This window comes from Mesoplodon bidens (genome assembly GCF_964165515.1).
Source record: "Mesoplodon bidens genome assembly, chromosome: 3".
Classification (NCBI taxonomy): Eukaryota; Metazoa; Chordata; class Mammalia; order Artiodactyla; family Ziphiidae; genus Mesoplodon; species Mesoplodon bidens.
Genome location: NC_138178.1, coordinates 528,500 through 552,443, shown reverse-complemented (window position 1 = coordinate 552,443; position 23,944 = coordinate 528,500). Strand labels below are relative to the sequence as shown.

General features: G+C 37.3%; 1 protein-coding gene across 5 annotated transcripts in view; it reads left to right on the top strand.

Moving 5' to 3' along the window:
* Window positions 1-23,944, top strand: part of ODAD2 (outer dynein arm docking complex subunit 2) — a 248,108-nt gene that overhangs the window by 175,335 nt on the left and 48,829 nt on the right. For all 5 annotated transcript variants that reach the window (XM_081226944.1, XM_081226942.1, XM_081226945.1 and 2 more), the window contains one exon: window positions 658-879. In XM_081226944.1, the coding sequence (XP_081083070.1) occupies window positions 658-879 (222 nt within the window). The remainder of the gene's footprint in view (window positions 1-657; window positions 880-23,944) is intronic.

Genomic DNA, 23,944 nt, shown 5'->3' with positions numbered 1-23,944 from the left:
GGCCAGTCTAATACTAAATTCCTGAGAATATCTGCCAGTTTCAGTTAAGGACACCAAGTTGTGACCTGAATCAAGAGAACAGTACAATTAATAGACAGAAAATTTTAGTGTTATTCAGTTGTATTATACCTATATGAGGTAATTACATCCAAAAAGAAGTATGTGGTCTGCGTAAACAATACAGAAAGGAAAATGGCAGACTCAAAACCTGTCCTCGTTTGCTGCATTGTCTTCTCCCTCTTGGGAACCAAGGTGTATTCCTGATGTGGAAGAATTCCTAAGGTGAAGAAGTAGAATTAATGCACTTCCCCCAGTTATCTGGCAGGCTCCCTTAAGAGTGTCCAGTATTCCTTAGTTGTTTTTATTACTTGGCCACTCGCTGATCTGTAGCTCTGTGTTGTGAGTAGACTTACTCAAAAGGAAATTGAGCCTTGAGCAAATAACTAATACCAGACACCTGATAGCCTTTACCTGCATGCACTCCACTCAGTTCATAAAAGGAAAATGCAGGATTGAACCTTGATGCATTGGTGACCCGCCAGAATACTAGTTCCCATCAAGACACCAGCTGAGCAGCCAGTGGGTAATAAACACCTAGAGCATAAGCGTCACAGGGTCATTATGATGCACTTACCGTAATCTGTTCTCCGTGTGCAGAATAATGATAAACTGAGACGTCATCTAGCAGAAGCCATTTCACGTTGCTCTACGTGGGGCAGAAACAGAGTGGCCTTTGGCGAGCACAAGGCAGTGGCTCCATTAGTGCGGTACCTGAAATCAAATGACACCAACGTGCACAGAGCGACGGCCCAAGCCTTGTACCAGCTTTCAGAAGATGCCGACAACTGCATCACCATGCACGAGAATGGCGCAGTGAAGGTACTGTTGACCAACTTTGTGGTTTAGTTCAAGTTACGTCAGTGTAGGTTGGAAAGAAACTTAAGTGATGTTAAGGTTTTACTGAAAGGGGTATTTGAACACACAAAACTGCCCACTTGTTGCATCATGGCTGCAAATGAGCCGTGTGTTATCATTATCATGATTTGTGCTGCAGAAAAGTTGCGTGGAGACAGAGTTTTTCTAAATTGGAAACTATAAAATGTACTCAGTTAAATAAGTACAAGTTCCATAATCTGAATTGGATTAAAGAAAATGTATAGTGCAGGAATAATCAGTGGTATTCATAATTCTGTTTAATATTTTATTTACTTAGCACTTAAATAATAAAATATAGGCACCAACTGCACAACAAAGGAGCTGACAAACAGCAACTAGACAGTGTTGCCAGTCTTAACCACAAGCAAAGAACCAATTCAAAGACATGTTTTTTTTTAAAAAAAAAAAACTGTGCATCAAATTTTCTTTGCCTTTAACTAATATCCAGGTGGGAAAGTTTCTGCATGTAGACTTTGATATATCTATACATTGGAAACCACCTAGAGCTTATTCTGAGTGGAATATTTTGATGACAACAGATAGAAAAATACTTAAGAGTACGTGAACAGCTTACAAGTATTAGGAAAAATTGATTTCAAATTCTAGTTCTCTTCTATGGCTTGTTTCCTTGTACAATGTAATTTTACTGTCTGTTACCTCAGTTTGGAGCCTCTGACAGCCAGCTGCATTTACATTTTGAAATGTATACCCAAAGTTAGCTTGGTCTTTTAGACAAAAGCTAATAAAATCTTAAGTTAATCATATCTTGTCAAACTTATATATGCTAAATATGAAACATCTTTGGAGGAATAAGACTCTTAGAATGCCAGTTGGTAATTTTTTAAATTAATTTATTTATTTATGGCTGTGTTGGGTCTTTGTTTCTGTGTGAGGGCTTTCTCTAGTTGTGGCAAGCGGGGGCCACTCTTCATCGCGGTGCGCGGGCCTCTCACTATCGCGGCCTCTCTTGTTGCGGAGCACTAGCTCCAGACGTGCAGGCTCAGTAGTTGTGGCTCATGGGCCCAGTTGCTCCACAGCATGTGGGATCTTCCCAGACCAGGGCGCGAACCCGCGTCCCCTGCATTGGCAGGCAGACTCCCAACTACTGCGCCACCAGGGAAGCCCCAGTTGGTAATTTTTTGAGGCCATTATTTTAATTTATCCTTTAAACCTATTAGAGCTGAAGAATACGATGTTAATTTTTCTGAAATTAAACCCAGTTTACATTTAAATGTGTCAACTTTTCCATTATAAATCCATTTTTACGGCACAAAAGATAGGCCATATTAATTTTTTCAAGCAAAAAACTGGCATAAAAAGCACCTTTTAAACTAAGCACTAATTTTTTAAAGTTAATTATAAAAAATATACTGGAATGTTTACTTCAAGTTACTAAAGAATGGTAAAAATGTCATCACTTCTATGTGATTATGTTCACACTTCAAAAAAGAAGATTTTATAATTTAAAATTATACATTCTGTTATTGAACAAGGACAATCTAATATGCACAACCTAAAGACTTTTAAAGAAATGCAGCTATAAATTTAAGTAGCTTGATAAAAGTGTCTGACGTAACATGCTTAGACAATTGTCAGTTTAAAAGCAGAATTTCTAGACTACTCAGAAAGTTTTCAAATTTAATAGGTTTACGTGTTACCATTCAATTGACATATATGCCAGGTATATATGCAACTCTCAATTATTTCTCCTAATACAAGTCAGTAGGTAATCCAAAATCATTTATGAATTGTATTCTGCTATGAAAAATGTTGAAACTGTGTTCACCCACCCACACAGCTTATATAAATAAAAAAATAAAGCAATAAAAACAATTAGGGTGAGGGGACAGGATAGAGGAAAACAGAGGGAGTTGGGTCTGTTGCCCTTGAGACACTTTCCCGGGTCATCTAAGGGTGTGTTAAGGGCCTCTCTGTCTTGCCTATCCGCATTCCTGACTACCTGCTATTTCTACTGTAGGGTAAGTGTAAAGAACTGATTCTTGTAAGTTTACTGTAGGCTACTCTGTCACGAACAGAGGCTGGCCTCGTGGTGGGCTCTCCCTCAGGCGGCTGTCGGGGAAGCATAAGGACCTGTGTCCCTTCTTTGGTTTTGAGGTAAAAAATGTGGATGTAGTGTAGTGGGTGTTGGTAGAAGCCAGTGCAGTTTGGTAGTTGCTTGGATATGGGGAATAAAGGAAAGTGTTTAGTCAAAAATTACTCCAGACTTCAGGCTAGGTGAAGAGGAAGATAACAGTAGCCAAGACAAGGCAAGAAAATATGTGGCGCATCAGGGTGGTTAAGGTCCCTGCAGTGAATGTGTCACGTTGTGTAACTGCTAACATTTCTGACTTCAAATGCATGTGAACTTTATCCACTATTTTGGCAAATCCCTGACTGTTTTGTTCCTAAATGCTACAGCACCTCTCTAGGCAAATGCTTAGACTGCCCTTCATATTGATGGGTTCCACATCTGCAGATTCAACCAACCACAGATCGAAAATATTCAGAAAAAAAAATTCCAGCAAGTTCCTAAAAGCAAAACTGGAATTTGCCACATGTGCTGGCAACTATTTACATATCATTTACATTGTATTTACAACTATTTACATAGCATTTACATTGTATTTACAGCTATTTACATAGCATTTACATTGTATTCAGTATTATAAATAATCCAGAGATGATTTAAAGACATACAAATGCTCAAGTCCATTCTCAAGTAGGTCTGTGTCTTTATTCCTGTTTTACCCCTAGGTTCTTCATGACATTTTTTTTTCTTAAATTCCATATATATATGTGTTAGCATACGGTATTTGTCTTTCTCTTTCTGACTTACTTCACTCTGTATAACAGACTCTAGGTCTATGAGGACATGGGGAGGGGGAAGGGTAAGCTGCGACAAAGCGAGAGAGAGGCATGAACATATATACACTACCAAACGTAAGGTAGATAGCTAGTGGGAAGCAGCCGCATAGCACAGGGAGAGCAGCTCGGTGCTTTGTGACCACCTAGAGGGGTGGGATAGGGAGGGTGGGAGGGAGGGAGACGCAAGAGGGAGGGGATATGGGGATAGATGTATACGTATAGCTGATTCACTTTGTTGTACAGCAGAAACTAACACAGCATTGTAAAGCAATTATACTCCAATAAACTTGTAAAAAAATAAAAATTTTTTTTAAAAGCAAAAATAAATAAATAAATATAAATAAATACATACATACATACAAATGGCCAACAGGCACATGAAAAGATGCTCAACATCATTAATCATCAGAGAAATGCAAATCAAAACCACAATGTGATATCACCTCACACCTGTCAGAATGGCTATCATCAAAAAGACCACAAATATCAAATGTTGGTGAGGACGTGGAGAAAAGGGAACCCTCTTGCACTGTTGGTGGGAATGTAAATTGTTGCAGCCACTATGGAAAACAGAATGGAGGTTCCTCAAAAAACTAAAAATAGAACTACCATACGACCCAGCAATTCCACTCCTGGGTATATATCTAAAGAAAATGAAAACACTAATTTGAAAAGATACATGCACCCCAATGTTCATAGCAGCATTATTTGCAATTGCCAAGATATGGATGCACCCTAAATGTCCATCAACAGGTGAATGGATAAAGAGGATGTGATATATTTATCTACACAATGTACATATAAACAATGGAATATTACTCAGCCATAAAAAAGAATGAAACTCTGCCATTTGCAACAACATGGATGGACTTGGAGGGCATTATGCTGAGTGAAATAAGACAGAGAAAGACAAATACTGTATGTTGTCACTTATATATGGAATCTGAAAAATGCAACAAACTAGTGAATATGACAAGAAACAGACTCACAGGTAACAGAGAATACACTAGTGGTAAGTGGAGGGGAGAAAGAAGGGGGGAGGGGCAAGATAGGTGTGGGGATTTAAAAGGGGCAAAACTACTAGGTATAAAATAGATAAGCTACAAGGATCTACTGTACAGCACAGGGAATAGAGCCAATATTTTATAATAACTATAATGGAGTATAATCTTTAAAAATTGTGAATCACTGTGTCACACATCTGAAGCTAATATAATATTGTAAATCAGCTATACCTCAATAAAAAATTTTAAAAATTAAAGTACACAGAACAATGTGTGTAGGTTATATGTAAATACTACATCATTTTATATGAGGGACTTGAACATCCGTGGATTTTGGTATCCGTGGGGGTCCTGGGACCAATCATTCCCCCTTGGACACTGAGGCACAGCTGTATAGAGTTATTTCCTAGTCCTGCAAACATTCCTGCAGCAGCTGCCCATGAGCAATGTGGACAGGTTCTTTGACAATTACCAGAGTCATCCTATCACCCTGTTCATAAGTAATTTATTCTAGAGTTAGCTCTTTCCCTGTACAATTTCCTCAACAGTAGCAGCTGACATTATGCAGTGTATCTGTGAATGCCAACTGGTGTTTATTCTGTAGTAACAGAGAAGGAGCAGGTTTGAGGGTCTGGAATAAATTAAGTTCAGTTTCTAATGTGTTCCATTTATTATTTTTTTAAATTTTATTTATTTATTTTTTACATCAAAACCCACACACATATGGCCACCTTATCTTTGATAAAGGAGGCAAGAATATACAATGGAGAAAAGACAGCCTCTTCAATAAGTGGTGATGGGAAAACTGGACAGCTACATGTAAAAGAATGAAATTAGGACACTTCCTAACACCATACACAAAAATAAACTCAAAATGGATGAAAGACCTAAATGTAAGGCCAGACACTATCAAACTCTTAGAGGAAAACATAGGCAGAACACTCCATGACATAAACCACAGCAAGATCCTTTTTGACCCGCCTCCTAGAGTGATGGAAATAAAAACAAAAATTAACAAATGGGACCTAATGAAACTTCAAAGCTTTTGCACAGCAAAGGAAACCAGAAGCAAGACAAAAAGACAACCCTCAGAATGGGAGAAAATATTTGCAAACGAAGCAACTGACAAAGGATTAATCTCCAAAATATACAGGCAGCTCATGCAGCTCGATATCAAAAAAACCCCAAACAACCCAAATCCAAAAATGGGTGGAAGACCTAAATAGACATTTCTCCAAAGAAGATATACAGATTACCAACAAACACATGAAAGGATGCTCCACATCACTAATCATTAGAGAAATGCAAATCAAAACCACAGTGAGGCATCACCTCACAGCAGTCAGAATGTGTTCCGTTTAAACAGCCAGTTTGAATTTTAGGTCTAGAGCAAATGCTATCCAATAGAAATGTAATGTGAGCCGCATATGTAATATTATATTTTTTAGTAGCCCCAGTTTAAGAAAAGATAAACAGGAAAAATTAATTTTAGTAATATATTTAACCCAGTACACCCAAGATATTATTTCAACATGAATCAATATAATAAAATACTAATAGTTTACATTAGCTTTTTTTGGTACTAAATCTTCAAAATCTGGTGTGTGTTTTTATACTTACGATACATCTCAATTTGGACTGGCCACAGTTCAAGTTCTCAGCAGGTGGTTAGTGGTTTTCTTGTTCCACAGCATAGTCTAGAGACAGGAGAGAGGGCAGATTCCGGAAGTGTCATTGGAGCAGTATTAAGCCGTGAATGAGGGTGGTTAAGACGTTTTTGGCTGAGAGTTTAGAGAAGCCTGGGAAATGTCTACATTTTTACTCACGGAGCATGTAAACCAGGAAGAAGAACTGTCAAAGCAAACTCAGGAAGTCAGCCCGTTAACCAGGAGCCCTAGAAGCCAAAGGAAGAGTAGGTTTCCAAAGGGTTTGTGTTTGAATACTGCTAAGCCGTCAGTTATGAAAAACAATCCTTGTGGTAGAGGCTCTCCCGGCAAGCATCTCTTCTATAGGAACTAATAAACCCCCTGGTCTGATGCATATAATGGGTAGGAATAATCCAGTCCTTACCCTCTTTATGGTTTCACACAGACTTCCTTCTCCAAAGTATCAGCCCAGGGTCTGTGTCATTACAAAACCTTGCGAACATGGAAGCAGAGCTGTTGACAGCTGTATCGAAAATATGAGACATCTAGGAGATATTCCAAAGTCATTTGCTAATTATAACAAAACTGTAACATAGGAAAGTGATAGAATGAGTGATAGAAGAAGTTGCAGAAAAACTGAGCAAGACAAGCCCTTTCCTAAGACAGAAAAACTGATCAAATAGAAAGAAGATGAGCACCTTTAAGAATCATGAAACTCCCTTCCCCATCGTGACACTGGATTTGTTTTGCAAATGTCTATACCAAGCAGGTAAAAACTACCATAACTTTCTGGAAGGCAGGGAATTGAAGAGACTGCAGAAAATGCAACCTGGAGTACTCCCAGCAGTGGCAGAGTGACGGAAGAGTGGTTCAATTTGAGTAGAGCTAAAAGGGTGGTCTTGGCTGTTCCCAGACTCATCGTGCATAGTGGCACCCACAGTACCAGAAGATGAACCCAGAAGCTAACACACCCCTTGGTTTTTGAAGCCTGGCACAGGGAAAGAAAAATATCACTAATGCTTTTGAGTCCAGTAAATGGACTTTAGGTACTCAGATTACTCAGGAACTCTCATTGTCCATATGCAAGTCTCCATAATGTTTGATTGAACTATAATATTTTTGGTTAATTAAAACGCTTCATGTAACTTTATGGTTTTGAGTACTTTCCTCACATTTCAGATATTCCCTGGAGTGCTGGGAATATCTAGTTCACTTGATGATATGCAATTAAATTACTTAGTTAGGACTATTAGATATCACTGAATATATTACAATACCACACATAGAGTCATATACAGATTTGTTTCTGATTGACTTTTTTCTTATTACAGTATTTGAACTTTTCCTTTAAAGTGAGAAAGAACTTTATGATTACTTAAGGTTTCCAGTAAGTTAGATTTTAGTTTATCCTGTTTAATCTTAATATTATTCATATGCCAAACATTTTCCTTATTTCATTTTTGTTTTTTAACTTAAAAATATACTAGCTTTAGTAAAGTGTAATTGACATATGCATGCACATAATTGAAGTATACAATTTGGTAAGTTTTGACATATTTATATATTGTACATACACATACTCACATGAAATCAGTACCAAATCAGTATAATGATCCCACCAAGTTTCCTGCTACCCTTTGGTAAAGCTTCTTTCCTGCCCCTCTCTGTCTTGGGGCAACCACTGATCTGCTTTCTATCTATATAGATTTAGTTTTTATAGATTAGCATTTTCTAGAGTTTAACATAAATAGGATCATACAGTATGTGCTTGATTTCTTTGTTTGGCTTCTTTCACTCAGCTTAATTGCTTTCATATTCATCTCTGTTCTTACATGTATCAATAGTTCACTCTTTTATTGCTGAGTAGTATTCCATTGTATGGATATACCACAATTTGGCTATCCTTTCACTTGTTGATGGACTTGTGAGTTATTTCCCATTTGGGGTTATTACAAACAAAGCTGCTGTGGATATTCATGTACAAGTCTTGTGTGGACATGCGCTTTCACCCCTCTTGGGTAAATGCCTACCATTGAGTGGCTGGATCATATGGTATGTGTGTGTTTAACGTTTGAAGAAATTGCCAAATCTGCTCTCCAAAGCGGCTGTACCATTTTGCATTTCCACCAGCAGTGTATGGGGGTGCCCTTGTCACACTTGGTGTGTTCAGTCTTTTTTATTTGAGGCATCTGAATAGGTATGTAATGGTATCTCATGACTTCAATTTCAATTTTCCTAATGACTAATAATGTAGAACATCTTTTAATGTGTTTATATGCTAGCTCTATAACTACTTTGGGAAAATGTTCACATTTTTTGACCATCTTAAAATTTCATTATTTGTTTCCTTATTATTGAGTTTTGAGAGTTCTGTATATAGTCTGGATGTAAGTTCTTTACCAGATGTATAATTTGCAAATATTTTCTCCCACTTTGTAGCTGGTCTTTTTATTCTCTTAACAGTGTCTTTTAAAGAGCAGACATTCTTAGCTTTGATGAAATCTAACTGATCTTTTTAAAAAATGGATCATGCTTTTGGTGCTATATCTAAGAAATATTTGTCTAACACATGGTCACAAGGATTTTCTATGTTTTCTTCTGGAAGTTTTAAAACTTTGGGTTTTACATTTAAGTCTATGATCCATTTTGGGTAAATTTTTGTTTATTATGCTAGGTAGGAATTGAAGCTAATTTTGGGGGGCATAAGGGCATCATTTGTTGAAAAGATTGCCCTTTCTCCACTGAATTTCTTTTGTAGTTTTGGAAAGAAAATCAATGAATACATATCTGTTTTGTTCCCTTGTTCTATTTGTCTATATTTATGCCAATACCACACTGTCTTAATTACTGTAGCTTTGTAATAAATAAGCCTTAAAGTTAGATAGTATAAGTATTCCTACCTCACTGTCTTTTAAAAGTTGTTTTGGCTATTCTAGTTCTTTTACATTTCCATATGAACCTTAAAATCAGTTTGTCATTCTCTACATTAAATGCTTCCTAACATTTTTGATTGGAATGACATTAAATCTATAGATCTTTTGGGGAAAATTGGTATCTTAACAATATTGAATCTTGTGACCCATTAAAAAGGACTATCTTTCCATTGAATTAGATCTTATTTCATATCTCTCAGCTACATTCTGTAGTGTCATCATATGGGTTTTTCACATAATCGCTATGTAATCAGTACAGATTATTCCCTATGTAATCAATATGTTTTGATGCTACTGTAAATAGTACTTTTAAAATTTCAATTTCTGATTGTTAATTGATGTTATAAAGAAATGTGATTGATTTTGTATACTGATCTTGTATTCTACAACCTTGCTAAACTCACTTATTTACTCTAGTAGGTTTTTGGAGATTCTATCATATTTTCTATATAGACCGGGGTAGGCAAACTTTTTCTGTAAAAGGTCAGATACTAAATATTTTAAGCTTTATGGGTGGCATATAGTCTATGTTGCAGATTCTTCTTTCTTTTATTGTTGCCATTGTTGTTGTTTACCACCATACGAAAATGCAAAAGCCACTCTTCCTTCTGTGAGCCATACAAGGACAGATTGTGGTTTGCCAGCCTCTCACATAAACAATCATGTCATCTGCAAGTAAAGACTTTCTTCTTTTCCAACTTAGATGCATTTATTTATCTTTCTTTCCTGATTGCATTGGCCAGAAGCTGTGTACAGTGTTGGAAAGAAGCAGTAAGAGCATATGTCTTAGTCTTATTCTTTATCTTAGGGTAATGCATTCAGTCTTTCACTATTAAGTTTAATGTTAGCAACAGATCTTTCATGGGTAACCTTTATCAGGTTAGGGAAGTTCTCTCCTATTACTACTTTGATGAGAATTTTTTATCAGGAATAGATGCTGGTTTTGTCAGGTGCTTTTTCTATATCTATTGATATCATCTTATTCTTTTTCAGTTTATTATTATGGAGAGTTATATTCATTTTCAGATGTTAAACCAACCCAGCATTCTTGAGGTAAACCCACTCTGTCATGATGTATTGTCCTTTTCATACATTGTTGAACTTAATTTGCTGAATTTTTGCTTAGAGTTTTGCATCTATATTCATTTTTATAGTATTTTTTTTTCTTACAATGTCTTTCTCTGTTTTGCTATCAGGGCAATGTTGGCTTCAATGAGTGAGTTGGGAAGTATTCTTTCCTATTCAATCTTCCTGAAGAGTTTTAATAGCCCTTGTATTATTTCTTCCTTAAATATTTGGTAGAATTCACAAGTGAAGCCATCTGGACCTAAAGTTTTCATTTTTGTAAGTTTTAAAACTACAAATCCAATTTCTTTAATCAATATAGGGTTGTTCAGGTTATTTCTTCTTGAGAGAGAAGATTTCTTCTATTTCTTCTGATATCTTGTGTCTTTCAAGGAATTAGTTCATTTCATCTAAATTGTCAAACGTAGTGGCCTAAAGTTGTTTAAAATATTCCCTTATCCTTTTAATATATATAGAATCTGTAGTTTTGGCACCAGTTTCATTCCTGATATTGGTAATTTTTGTCTTCTTTTTTATCCTGATCAGTCTGGCTAGAGGTCTATCAATTTTATTGATCTTCTCAAACAACCAGTTTTGTTTCATTGATTTTTCTCTATTGATTTTTATTTCATTGATTTCTTTTGTGATCTTTATTATTTCCTCTCTTCTGATTACTTTGGGGTTTCCTTTTCTCTTCTTTGTCTAGTTTCTTAAAGTGGAAACAAAGGTAATTGGTTTGATACCTTTATTGTTTTCTAATAAATGTGCTTAGTTGTCCAAATTTTCCTCTAATACTGCATCCCAGAAATTTTGATAAACTGTGTCTTCATTTTTATTAAGTTAAAAATACTTTCTAATTTTCCTTTTGATTTCCTCTTTGATCTATGGATTATTTAGAGATGTGATATTTAGTTTCCAAGTATTTGAGGATTTTCCAGTGGCCTTTCTGTTATTGGTTTATAATTGAATTCCACTGTAGTCAGAGAACACACATTGTATTACTTGAATATTTTAAAAACATTTGAGACTTGTTCTATGACCCAGAACATGGTTTATCTTGTTAATGTTCCATGTGCACTTGAAAAAAAATGAGTATTCTGATGTGGTTGGGGTAAAGTGTCCTATAAAGTTTAATACAAAGTTGGTTAATATTGTTGTTCAGGTATTCTACACCTTTATTGATTTTATCATTACTTGTTCCATCAATTATTGTGGATTTGCCAATTCCTACTTGCAGTTCTATCAGCTCTTTTTTCCTTCACATATTTTGAAGCTCTCTTATTAGGTGTATAAATATTTAAGAATAGTATGTCCTGTCAGTGATCCTTCATCACTATGACATGATCTTTATCCCTCATCATATTCTTTATTTTGGAATCTGCCATCTCTGCTACTAATAGAAAACCTACTACTTTTTCTTTGGTTAGTATTAGTATGCTAAATTTGATAGCTTTTTATATCCATTTACCTATTTGTATATCTTTATTTAAAGTGGCTATTTATAGGCAATGTATATTTGGGGCTTGCTTTTTTATTCAAATCACAATCTCTGCCTTTGAGGGGGAAGTATGAGGGGGGACTTATACTGTTTACATTTAATGTGCTATTGACATGACTGGCTTTCAATATATCAACTTACTCGTTTTCTATTTTTCCCATCTATTCTTTCTTTTCTTCTTCTGTCTCCTCTTGGGTTAATTAAATTTTTTATTATTCCATTTTATCTCTTTTGTCACTTTATTAGTTATGATTCTCTGCTGTATTTCAGTGGTTGTTTTAGACTTTGCAGTATACATATTTTATTCAGCACAATAGTGTACCTTCAAGTTATAGCATACTTAGAAACATATAGCTTAAGAATCATATAACATACTTCCATTTCTGTCCTCTCAGCTTTTGTGCTGTTGTTGCCATGTACTTGACTCCTACATATGTTAAAAAAAAATCAACAATACATTGTGCTTACTTTCGGCTGTAAATAGTTATCCTTTACAGAGATTTTAATAAATAGGAAAAAGTAGTATTTATTCTTTTCTGTAATGCGTACTTTCATCTGCTGTCCTGTTCTTTCTGCCCAAAGGACTTTTAATGTTTCTTTTTTAATTTTTTTAACATCTTTATTGGAGTATAATTGCTTCACAATGGTGTGTTAGTTTCTTCGGTATAACAAAGTGAATCAGCTATATGCATACGTATATCCCCATATCCCCTCCCTCTTGCATCTCCCTCCCAGCCTCCCTATCCCACCCCTTTAAGTAGTCACAAAGCACGGAGCTGATCTCCCTGTGCTATGTGGCTGCTTCCCAGTAGATACCTATTTTACATTTGGTAGTGTGTCTATGTCCACGCCACTCTCTCACTTCAACGCAGCTTACGCTTCCCCCTCCCCGTGTCCTCAAGTCCATTCTCTGCGTCTGCATCTTTATTCCTGTCCTGCCCCTAGGTGCTTCAGAACCATTTTTTTTTTTTAGATTACATATATATGTGTTAGCATACAGTATTTGTTTTCCTCTTTCTGACTTACTTCACTCTGTATGACAGTCTCTAGGTCCATCCACCTCACTAAAAATAACTCAATTTCATTTCTTTTTGTGGCTGACTGATATTCCATTGTATATATGTGCCACACCTTCCTTATCCATTCATCTGTCAATGGACACTTAGGTTGCTTCCATGTCCTGGCTATTGTAAATAGAGCTGCAATGAACATTGTGGTACATGACTCTTTTTGAATTATGGTTTTCTCAGGGTATATGCCCAGTAGTGGGATTGCTGGGTCGTATGGTAGTTCTATTTGTAGGTTTTTAAGGAACCTCCATACTGTTCTCCATAATGGCTGTATCAGTTTACATTTCCACCAACAGTGCAAGAAGGTTCCCTTTTCTGCATACCCTCTCCAGCATTTACTGTTTGTAGATTTTTAGATGATGGCCATTCTGACTGGTGTGAGGTGATATCTCATTGTAGTTTTGATTTGCATTTCTCTACTGATTAGTGATGCTGAGCATCCTTTCATGTGTTTGTTGGCAATCAGTGTATCTTCTTTGGAGGAATGTCTATTTAGATCTTCTGCCCATTTTTGGATTGGGTTGTTTGTTTTTTTGTTATTGAGCTGCATGAGCTGCTTGTAAATTTTGGAGATTAATCCTTTGTCAGTTGCTTCATTTGCAAATATCTTCTCCCATTCTGAGGGTTGTCTTTTGGTCTTGTTTATGGTTTCCTTTGCTGTGCAAAAGCTTTGAAGTTTCCTTAGGTCCCATTTGTTTATTTTTGGTTTTATTTCCATTTCTCTAGGTGGTGGGTCAGAAAGGATCTTGCTGTGATTTATGTCATAGAGTGTTCTGCCTATGTTTTTCCCCTAAGAGTTTGATAGTTTCTGGCCTTACATTTAGGTCTTTCATCCATTTTGAGTTTATTTTTGTGTATGGTGTTAGAGAGTGTTCTAATTTCATTCTTTTACATGTAGCTGTCCAGTTTTCCCATCACCACTTATTGAAAAGGCTGTCTTTTCTCCATTGTTTATTCTTCTCTCCTTTATCAAAGATAAGGTGATCATATGTGTGTGGGTTTATCTCTGGGCTTTCTATCCTGTTCCATTGATCTATGTTTCTGTTTTTGTGCCAGTCCCATACTGTCTTGATTATTGTAGCTTTGTAGTATAGTCTGAAGTCCGGGAGCCTGATTCCTCCAGCCTCGTTTTTCTTTCTCAAGATTGCTTTTGCCATTCGGGGTCTTTTGTGTTTCCATACAAGTTGTGAAATTTTTTGTTCTAGTTCTGTGAAAAATACCATTGGTAGTTTGATAGGGATTGCATTGAATGTAGATTGCTTTGGGTAGTAGAGTCATTTTCACAATGTTGATTCTTCCAATCCAAGAACATGGTATATCTCTCCTTCTGTTTGTATCATCTTTGATTTCTTTCATCAGTGTCTTATAACTTTCTGCATACAGGTCTTTTGTCTCCTTAGGTAGGTTTATGCCTAGGTATTTTATTCTTTTTGTTGCAATGGTAAATGGGAGTGTTTCCTTAATTTCTCTTTCAGGTTTTTCATCATTACTGTATAGGAATGCAAGAGATTTCCATGCATTAATTTTATATGCTGCTACTTTACCAAATTCATTGATTAGCTCTAGTAGTTTTCTGGTAGCATCTTTAGGATTCTCTATGTATAGTATCATGTCATCTGCAAACAGTGACAGTTTTATTTCTTCTTTTCTGATTTGGGTTCCTTTTATTTCCACTTTTAATAATTCTTATAGTACACTTCTATTGATGATAAATTCTTCCAGCTTTTGTTACATTTAGAAAAGACTTTATTTTGTCCTTGTTTTTGAAAAATATTTTTGCTTGGTGTAGAATTTTACATTAACTTTTTTTTTCCTTTCAGAACTTTAAACATGTTGCCCCATTTTATTCTCACTCACATTGTTTCTGAGAAGAATCTGCTATCATCTTTATGTTGGTTCACCTGTATGTCGTGTCTTTTTTCTTTGGCTGGTTTTTAAACTTCATTATTTTCACTGATTTTGTGCAACTTGATTATGATGTGCCTTGGTGCCGTTTTCTTCATGTGTCTTGTGCTTGAGGTTTGATGAGCTTCTTGGATCTGTGGGCTCATAGTTTTCACCAAATTGGGAAAATTTCGAGCCATTATTTCTTCAAATACTTTCCTTTTCCCCTTCTCTTTCTACTGTCCTTGGAAACTACATTTTCACTGATATTTGGGCTACTTCAGGTTTTCCCACAGCTGCCGTTAGTTTTTTTTAGTCCTTTTTCTTCTCTGTGTTTTAATTTGGGATATTTCCATGTCCTCAAGGAGAGTAATTTTTTGCAATGTTTTATTTGCCTTTATTTGCACTCAGTGTGTTTTACATTTCAGATACTATAATTTTCACCTCTCAAAATTCAATCTGTGTCTTTTTGTTCATCTCTCATGTCCCTACTTAACATGGTGATTCATTCCTCTGGCTTCTTGCACATACAAAATCCAGTTCTAATTACAGTTCTAATATCATTGCTGCATGGATCATTGGACATCAGACAGTGAATTTTAGTGTGTTGAGTGTTGGATATCTTTTTGTGTGTGTGTGTGTGTTTCTATAAATATTCTTGAGTTTCATTCTGGGATGCAGTTATGTTACTGTGAAACAAGTTGATCTTTTCAGTTCTTGCCTTTATACTTTGTTGGCAGGACTAGAGTAGGGCTAATTCTTCCCCACTTCTGAGGTAAGACCCTTATGTTTATTCTACCGGACACCCTGTAAATTATGAAGTCTTCCACTCTGAGTAGGGGGATTAGGCACTATTCCTCACTGTGTGTGACCTTCAGAGATTGTTCCGTCTTTCATGTGTCCTTTTCCTGTCCTCAGGTAGGCTCCTTACACACAGGGCATGGTCAGTGCTGCAATGGAGACCCAGGGGCACTGATGCAGGGCTCCAGAAGTCTGCCCTTCCTCTCCAGTAATCTCCCTGGAGGACTCTAGTCATCATGGTCCCCCAGACTCCCAGCTCTGGCTCCCAACTCAGGGAGGTGGCCACACTTTGTGTGAGTTCTCTCTTCCTGCACTGCAACCTGTAAACTCTCTCCAGGCAGCAGACTTTCCCCAGGCAGCAGGCTGGGACACCCTTAGGGCTAACCATTTTTGTTTTCCTTTTCTCGATGATCACTGTGCTTTGTTTGTTGTCTGATGTCCGATGACTTGAAAGCCATTGTTTTTTTACTTTTTTCTATTCTTAAATTACTTGAGACAGGAAGGTATATCCAGTCTCTGTTACCCTATCTTGGCATGAAGCAGAATTCTTATTTCCCTTTTAGATTTTCTCTGATATAATAAATTCATGGAAAGTGATAGCTGGTAGAGGTGAGTTATCCATTTTAAACACACATTTTGAAGATGAGGAAACAAAGGGCCAGGTAGGTGAAGTTCCTAAAACCACACAATCATTATAGGGCATAACATCATTTATGATTGTGATATATAGTTTAGTGCTGTTTCCACTAGATGAGTGAATTTCAAACCGCGCCTCATGGACCCTTAGGGTTTTCCCCAGGGAGAGATCAGCGCCTAGTACTCAAGGCCCTGGGGAAGGGGGGCAGGGAGTAGTCCCTGAAGTCACCTACTTCAGTTAGAGTGGTTATTTTTTCCATTTTGTATATTGAAATTATGCATGAGATTGCTTCAAAAAAGCTTTTGGCTGCTTTAAAAAGAATTGAAAATTACTGCGCTAGGCCATGCTGCCCTTTAATAGTTGTTTATGAAGCCCAGTAGGAGCCATCCTTGTCGTATTTATTTAGCACTTTGCTTTTCTTTGATAGAAAGGTTTACAAAACAAGAATCTCTCCAGTAGGAATTAAGAATTCAAATCTTAATTCTTTGTACTCTGACAAGTTTAGTGCATATAAAAATCTGATATGAGAATGACTCTTAAAAATGACTTTTTTTGAGTCTCAGTTTTCCTTGGAGAGCTCTAGGCAATGCTTTTGCCCTTGAGGTGATTCAGTGGTCTTCTGAAATATTCACGGAGCACTTTGGAAAATTGACTGTGCCTAGGAGGGTCTGAGCTAACAGGATGCTTGTATTCTTCCGTGCCAGCTCCGCTTCACTAGAGTGAATCCACCCTGCTTCTGCTACCTCACTCCCACCCGACCCCGAGCACAACAGATCCCCCCTTCCTGAAAGCTAAAGGTGGGAAAAGATGAGAAAGACAGCTGCATGTAAAGCAAAAGCGCTGGGTAATAATGGAAGCGATATCATTTTCATTTATTCAGCTTCTTATGTGCAGATTCTATTCTAAAAGCACATAAACATATATTCTTTCAATCTTCTCCATTATCCAATGAGATGGGAATTGTCATTTTCTCCGTTTTACAGATGAAGAAACGGGGTCTCACAGAGGTTAAGTAACTTGCCCCACATCATCCAGGTCATAAGGAAAGGACCCAAGAAATCTGGTTCCAGGGTCTGTTCTCTTCACTCCCATTGCAAGGTCAAGGTGAAGTCCCCGGGGGCACATGTGGGCATGGGCGCCTGTGCTGAAGGCTGTGTTCGAAGGGCTGAGTCTGGCTGGGGAGCTGCTTTACGAGGCAGCGTCCCTGTCTGGGATGCACAGGCAGGGCCGGGATGTGGCAGAGGGCACGCTTGTCTTGTGGTGGACTGGCGCCCATCCCTCCGGTCACAGCCCTCACACCCTCTCTTGAATTACGTCCCCAGTGCTGTACTTTTCCTCCTTCGTCTTCATGATTTTCCAGCCTCTCGTACTGCCCTGGAGGCTCCTGCATATTCTTCGTGTATCCCAATTAAACATTATTACTAGAAAGAGTTATAGTATGTAAAGGTAAAACCAGAGGATTTTGTGATTAAAAAATTACATTGCTAATCTTTACATAGATTTTAACAAGGGTAGCTGTATTTTCCAAAGGTAATATTAGTTCATATTGCTTAATTTAGCTAATATGAATGGCATTTTATGCTCTGTGTGTGTATGTGTATACTTGACATTTTTAGAATTAGGAAAATTGGAAATAAAATACGGTTCCATTAAGTTTTGGGCTAAATTTAAACCTTTTCACGAATCTATAGCAAGTTTTTAGGTCTACATGAGCTGTATTCCAAAAGTCCAAGATCTTTATATTATTTTTACTTTTAAAAACATCTCCTACCACCAAGGGGCATACTTCTAGGTATTATTATAAATGCCACTAATTATGACATTATAAAAGGAGAAATCCCTAATCAAAAAAATCAAATTGAAAATCTAAGCTGAACCTGGAAATTTGGGGCAAAAGTCTCAGGCCTCTTAGTATATCATGAATAAGAGTGTCCATTCTTAAAGTCATATGACTTCTTATGAGTCAGAACTCTCCTATCTCCTCACCCAATATCCTGAGCATCAGGGAGCAACCCCACCAGTGACTCCTGGGCCACATGAGTGCACTGTGGTCCATTACAGCAGTCTTTCCCAAAGCATGCTCCACAGTCTACTTGTCTCAAAGCAATATGGGGCTTGTTTGAAAACACGTACATGACTTGGCCACACCCTAAATCGACTGACACAAGGTCTCCGTGAGCCATACCAGGAAACTGTGTTTTAACCAAGTTCCTAAGGTGATGGGGAAGCACAGGGAAGTTTGAGGACCACTGATCCCCATGAGTTTCAATGGCAAGGGTGCCAGACAATCAGTGACATTTGTCATCCTCTGACGCTCAAAAGTCAACCTGTTCAAAGAAAAAGGTTAGAGAAACCTGATGGTGATGAATCCATTGCATGGAAGCTTAACCCACCCAACAAATACTGATTGTACACTTGGAATGCACCGGTGTGTGACATCATGCTGAACAGGAAGAGTGTGGCTCCAGTCCGTATGGAATTAGGGTGGGCAGGTAGTTGTGGAACTCGGCTTTGCAGCACCTCTGCAAGTGTGAAGACAGTCTGTCTAGTACACTTTATTTGCTCCTCAAAGACAAGACAAGGAGGACTTTCAGCTAATACTATAAAAATATAATTTCCTCTAACTGAGAGAGGCCTGAATTTATTTGTTACCTACTTTACAATACTATCTTCAAAGCTATAAGCTTTGAAACTAGGAATATAAGATCTGACACAGTATGCCAGACCCTTGGCCAATCCAGTTAATTTAATTGCCTTTGAAAGGATATCAAAGTATATGCTGTATGATTGTCCTATAGAACAGTGCTTCCTAAACTTTTTTCCTGTCATCAGGAAAACATTCAATGTTTGTTAATGGACAAAGCTATTTGTGGCCTGGAGGCAACTGGTCTGGGGCCTGCCTCTCCTGGCGCCGTGAGGACTGAGGGCTTGCTATTCAAAGTGTGGTCCCAGACACAGAGCAGCACAGAGGTGCTTCTTAGAAATGCACAACCTCAGACCCTATACCAGACCTACGGGATGAGAATCTGCATTTTAACAAGATTCCCAGATGATTCATATCCACGGTAAAGTTTGAGCAGCGCTGGATAAGGCACACCCTCTCCGGCAGACTTAGAAAAAGGATTGCAGAAAATATTGCAGATTGGTTGCCTTTACTAGCTATTCAAATTTGATATAGTTCAAACATTTTCTAAAAGTTGACTTAGGTGTAATTTTTATGCGAGTATAAAACTTTTTATATAAATTGCTAAAATTCCTGACTTGGGATCAGAACATGTGGTCACTAGAACTTTTCTAAGCCCTTCTTAGGTATTTCACCTATTCATCCCGACCCCCCTTTAAACAAGAAAATCGTTAAATCTTCTCCTCTCAGTATAAAACAGCCTTTTATTTTCCCTAAGGTTGCTAACACCGTAGTTGAAAAGGACACCCTTTTGTTCTAATATCCTGGAATTTGATGAACTAGTCCACATTTAGCCTACTAGTATTCTTAATTAATTTATTAAGTTTAAATGCTAAGGTTTATAGTTACCTCTCAAGTAATCATATATATGGAGAGCCACTTCACATCAGCCAGTCAGTTACTTTTCCACTCAGTTACACTGGGTAGCACACCACAGCATGCACTACTATAATGGTATTCATCCACTGCAGTGGTTTCCAAGGAAACAAATTATTATTATTATTTATTCAGCTGAATCTTTTCCTAACCCTCAGGATTTTCACGCACAGATTTGTGTGCAGATAGGCTGTTTCTATTTTATTTTTAAGACTTTATACTCCACAAGTGGCTTCAGCCTATTTTTTTTTTAACTATGACACTAGTTTCTAATTTATTCCAGAAATGTTTTTCTAATTTATTTTAGACACTAGTTTCTGATTTATTCTAGGGAATATATATTATTTTATATATAATTTCAGACATTTAGTTACAAATTATACAGTATTTATCCAACTTCTGAAAAACTTGTGAATGGATAATTTGAACATGAAACATTTTTTTTAAGAATCCTCTACCTATTAGAGTGAAAATGAGTTGGATCTATTACAAATGGTGCTTCTATGAGCATCCTTGACGTGAGTTTTTGGTGGACACAGCACTGATTGAGTGTATGCTGAGGAGAAGAAATGCTGGCTCAAAGAGTATATGTATAATTGGTTTTATAATTATTATTAAGTGATTACTTTTACTCCAGTGATATCATGCCAGATGAAAGTTCAAATATAAAACTTGGATAAATATTTTTTATTCAGAATTCTGATCAATTGTCTGACTTTCAGTTTATCATTTAACATTTATTTAAAGATTTTACTGTGAGAAATTGATTTCTACTTGAAGTTAATCTGTCTGGAAATGGTCCATGGTTTTACAGAATCTTTTAAAAGAGAATTTTATATGCTTTTGAATTCTCCTTTTAACAAATTAATCCTTCAAATGGTAGAAGATGGATAACTATTTGTGAAAAGAGGTGATTCCATCCTACTTCGTCCTGATATATTGGTTATTAATTTATTGAAATCAAAGGAAAATATGCATTGCTCATTGGGGGCAAAACCTCTTAAAAAGTGTAGTCAAGAATGACCGCATATGTTTAGTGCTGATTTAGGAAATGACTCCACCTTTGAAGGGGTACCCCTTTTTTCAAAGGAATAGAATAAAGATAGAGTATACCGATTCTACACACAGGCAGGACCTGGCCTTCTACTTCCCACTCCCAGAATTCAGGAGGAGAGGGTAGCACCAAGAGCTCCATACCCCTCTTAGGCTCTATAGGAAGGACCTGGTCAACAACAAGTAAATGGACAAAACACTTACCAGTGTGCTGATGCTATGAAGGAAACAAATAGGGTTGAATGAAGAGTAGAGAGGGCTAACCTACTTTAGACCAGGAAGTCAGAGAAAGCATCTTGGAGCAGGTGCATCTAAACTAAGATATGCAGGATAAAGAGAGAAGAGTTTACAGACAGCAAGAATGTGCAGAGGACATAAGGTGGGAATGTGCTTAGCGTGTGCAAGGACCTGCAAGAAGAGCGGGGTGGCTGAGGCTGAGTGGGGGAAGGGAGAGTGACACAAGATGTGTTTGGAGAGCTGGATGGGGCTGGACTCCGCGGGGACTGCCAGGACACAGAAAGGAATTGCGGTTTTATTCTCGTGTACTGAGAAGCCATTGAAAGTGTTTAATTAGAACAGTGACATGATCCCATTTGTGTTTTTAGAAGATCTGTCTTGGAGGGGTGTAGAAAGTGGGTCAGAAAGAGTGGAAGCAAAAAGCCCTCTAGGGGCTGGTAAGCAGTCAGTGCCCAAGAACATGGCGCCCAAAACAGGACTTGGCTACAGATTGGATGAGAGATTAAGGGAACAGGAAGAATTAGGGGTCCATTCACAAACCTTTTTTTCCCTACTATAAAGAAGGAAATAATCATAGTGATAACAGTTGCTCACAGCCCATTTTCATTTTATTTTTAAATTTTTTTATTTTTAACCAAACCTCACATTTATTCTTCACAGCAATCCTATAAGATACTCAGCATTATTCCCATTTTTACAGCTGAGGAAAGAGAGGCTCAGAAAGATTAAGCCCATTACCTAAGGTAAAGCAGTGTATTAACGGACTTGAATTCTGATCTTTGAGGATTTGCCAGTATGTCATACTACATTTCATAATGGCTTTAACTTGAATACACAGAAAGTACATGCATATATATAATATGTACACCTGCTTATGTATAGTTTGACTGATAAGTTTTTAATCTAAAATGTTTTGGAAGTTTTGGCCTTTATGAAAGTCTGATTACAATAATTCACAAGGGCATTTTGCATAGATGTGTTAGCTAGTGCTGGTAAAGAAAGTCCAGTAGTCACTGACTGATTTTGAAAAAACTCCACCAGAATATAATGTTCAAAATCTTTTAACACCTCATGACTCGATCTTACAGTAGGTTTCAGAGAAATGGTGTTTACAAGTCAAATAATTCACTTCTAGGAGAGATTTATGATAGCTTATAGCTAATACATATGTTCCAGAAATTGAGCCTTAGTGAACACAGTTACAAATTAACTGTATCATGTGGCAAATGCTTGATTTTTTCCTTTCTTAAAAATATGATTTCAAGGTCCCTGGCCTTCATTCTATCTTTTTTTTCCTGTTTATTTATTTATTTTTAAAACATCTTTATTGGAGTATAATTGCTTTACAATAATGTGTTAGTTTCTGCTTTATAACAAAGTGAATCAGTTATACATATATCCCCATATCTCCTCCCTCTTGCGTCTCCCTCCCACTCTCCCTATCCCACCCCTCTAGGTGGTCACAAAGCACCGAGCTGATCTCCCTGTGCTATGCGGCTGCTTCCCACTAGCTATCTATTTTACGTTTGGTAGTGTATATATGTCCATGCCACTCTCTCACTTAGTCACAGCTTACCCTCCCCCCCACCATATCCTCAAGTCCATGCTCTAGTAGGTCTGTGTCTTTATTCCCATCTTACCCCTAGGTTCTTCATGACCTTTTTTTTTTTCCTTAGATTCCATATATATGTGTTAGCATGTGGCATTTGTTTTGCTCTTTCTGACTTACTGTCATACTCTGTAGACTCTAGGTCTATCCACCTCACTACAAATAACTCAATTTCGTTTCTTTTTATGGCTGAGTAATATTCCATTGTATCTGTGTGCCACATCTTCTTTATCCATTCATCTGTTGATGGACACGTAGGTTGCTTCCATGTCCTGGTTATTGTAAATAGTGCTGCAATGAACATTTTGGTACATGACTCTTTTTGAGTTATGGTTTTCTCAGGGTATATGCCCAGTAGTGGGATTGCTGGATCATATGGTAGTTCTATTAGTTTTTTAAGGAACCTCCATACTGTTCTCTATAGTGGCTGTATCAATTTACATTCCCACTAACAGTGCAAGAGGGTTCCCTTTTCTCCACACCCTCTCCAGCATTTATTTTTCCCATTTTCATTTTAAACTTCACCAAATAATTTGGAGTCACCCCTTAAATGAAAAGTTAGCAAATATTAGACTATTAGACAATAATATGAGATTGCAGTGCTTTTCTTAGACTAACAGTTAATATGAATAACTGTATATATTTTTATAAAACGTATATTACAGCATAATCTCTTCTTAAAACAGAAACCAATTACTTAGTGTTTTCTGCTGGGCTAGGTACCCTCACTGTATTCACAGTCACCCTGTGACACAGGCATTACTGTCCCCATTTTAAAGATGGGGAAGCTTTAGTTCAACAGTCTCAGTGATGTGCCCCGTGTCCCACAGATAGAATGCAGGATCCATTAGGATTCAATAGATTACAAGTAGCACAACTCAAATAACCTAAGGCACCAAAGGGGATATGCGGGCATTTGACAGAGTTCACGGGCCAGAAAACAGCAGAGTCCTAGGAAGACGCTGGAGAAAGGACCAGCTAAAGATGCTTTTTAGAATCTTTTCTTTCATCTGTCATCTCACTTCCTTTCTGTATCTGTTCCGTTTTATTCTTTCTCTGTGAGCTGGCTGTGTTTCTCCACATGTGTCTCCACTGTTTCTGGTAGGTTTCCTCTCCAGTCACCCAGAGAGGTCACATATTATTTTCA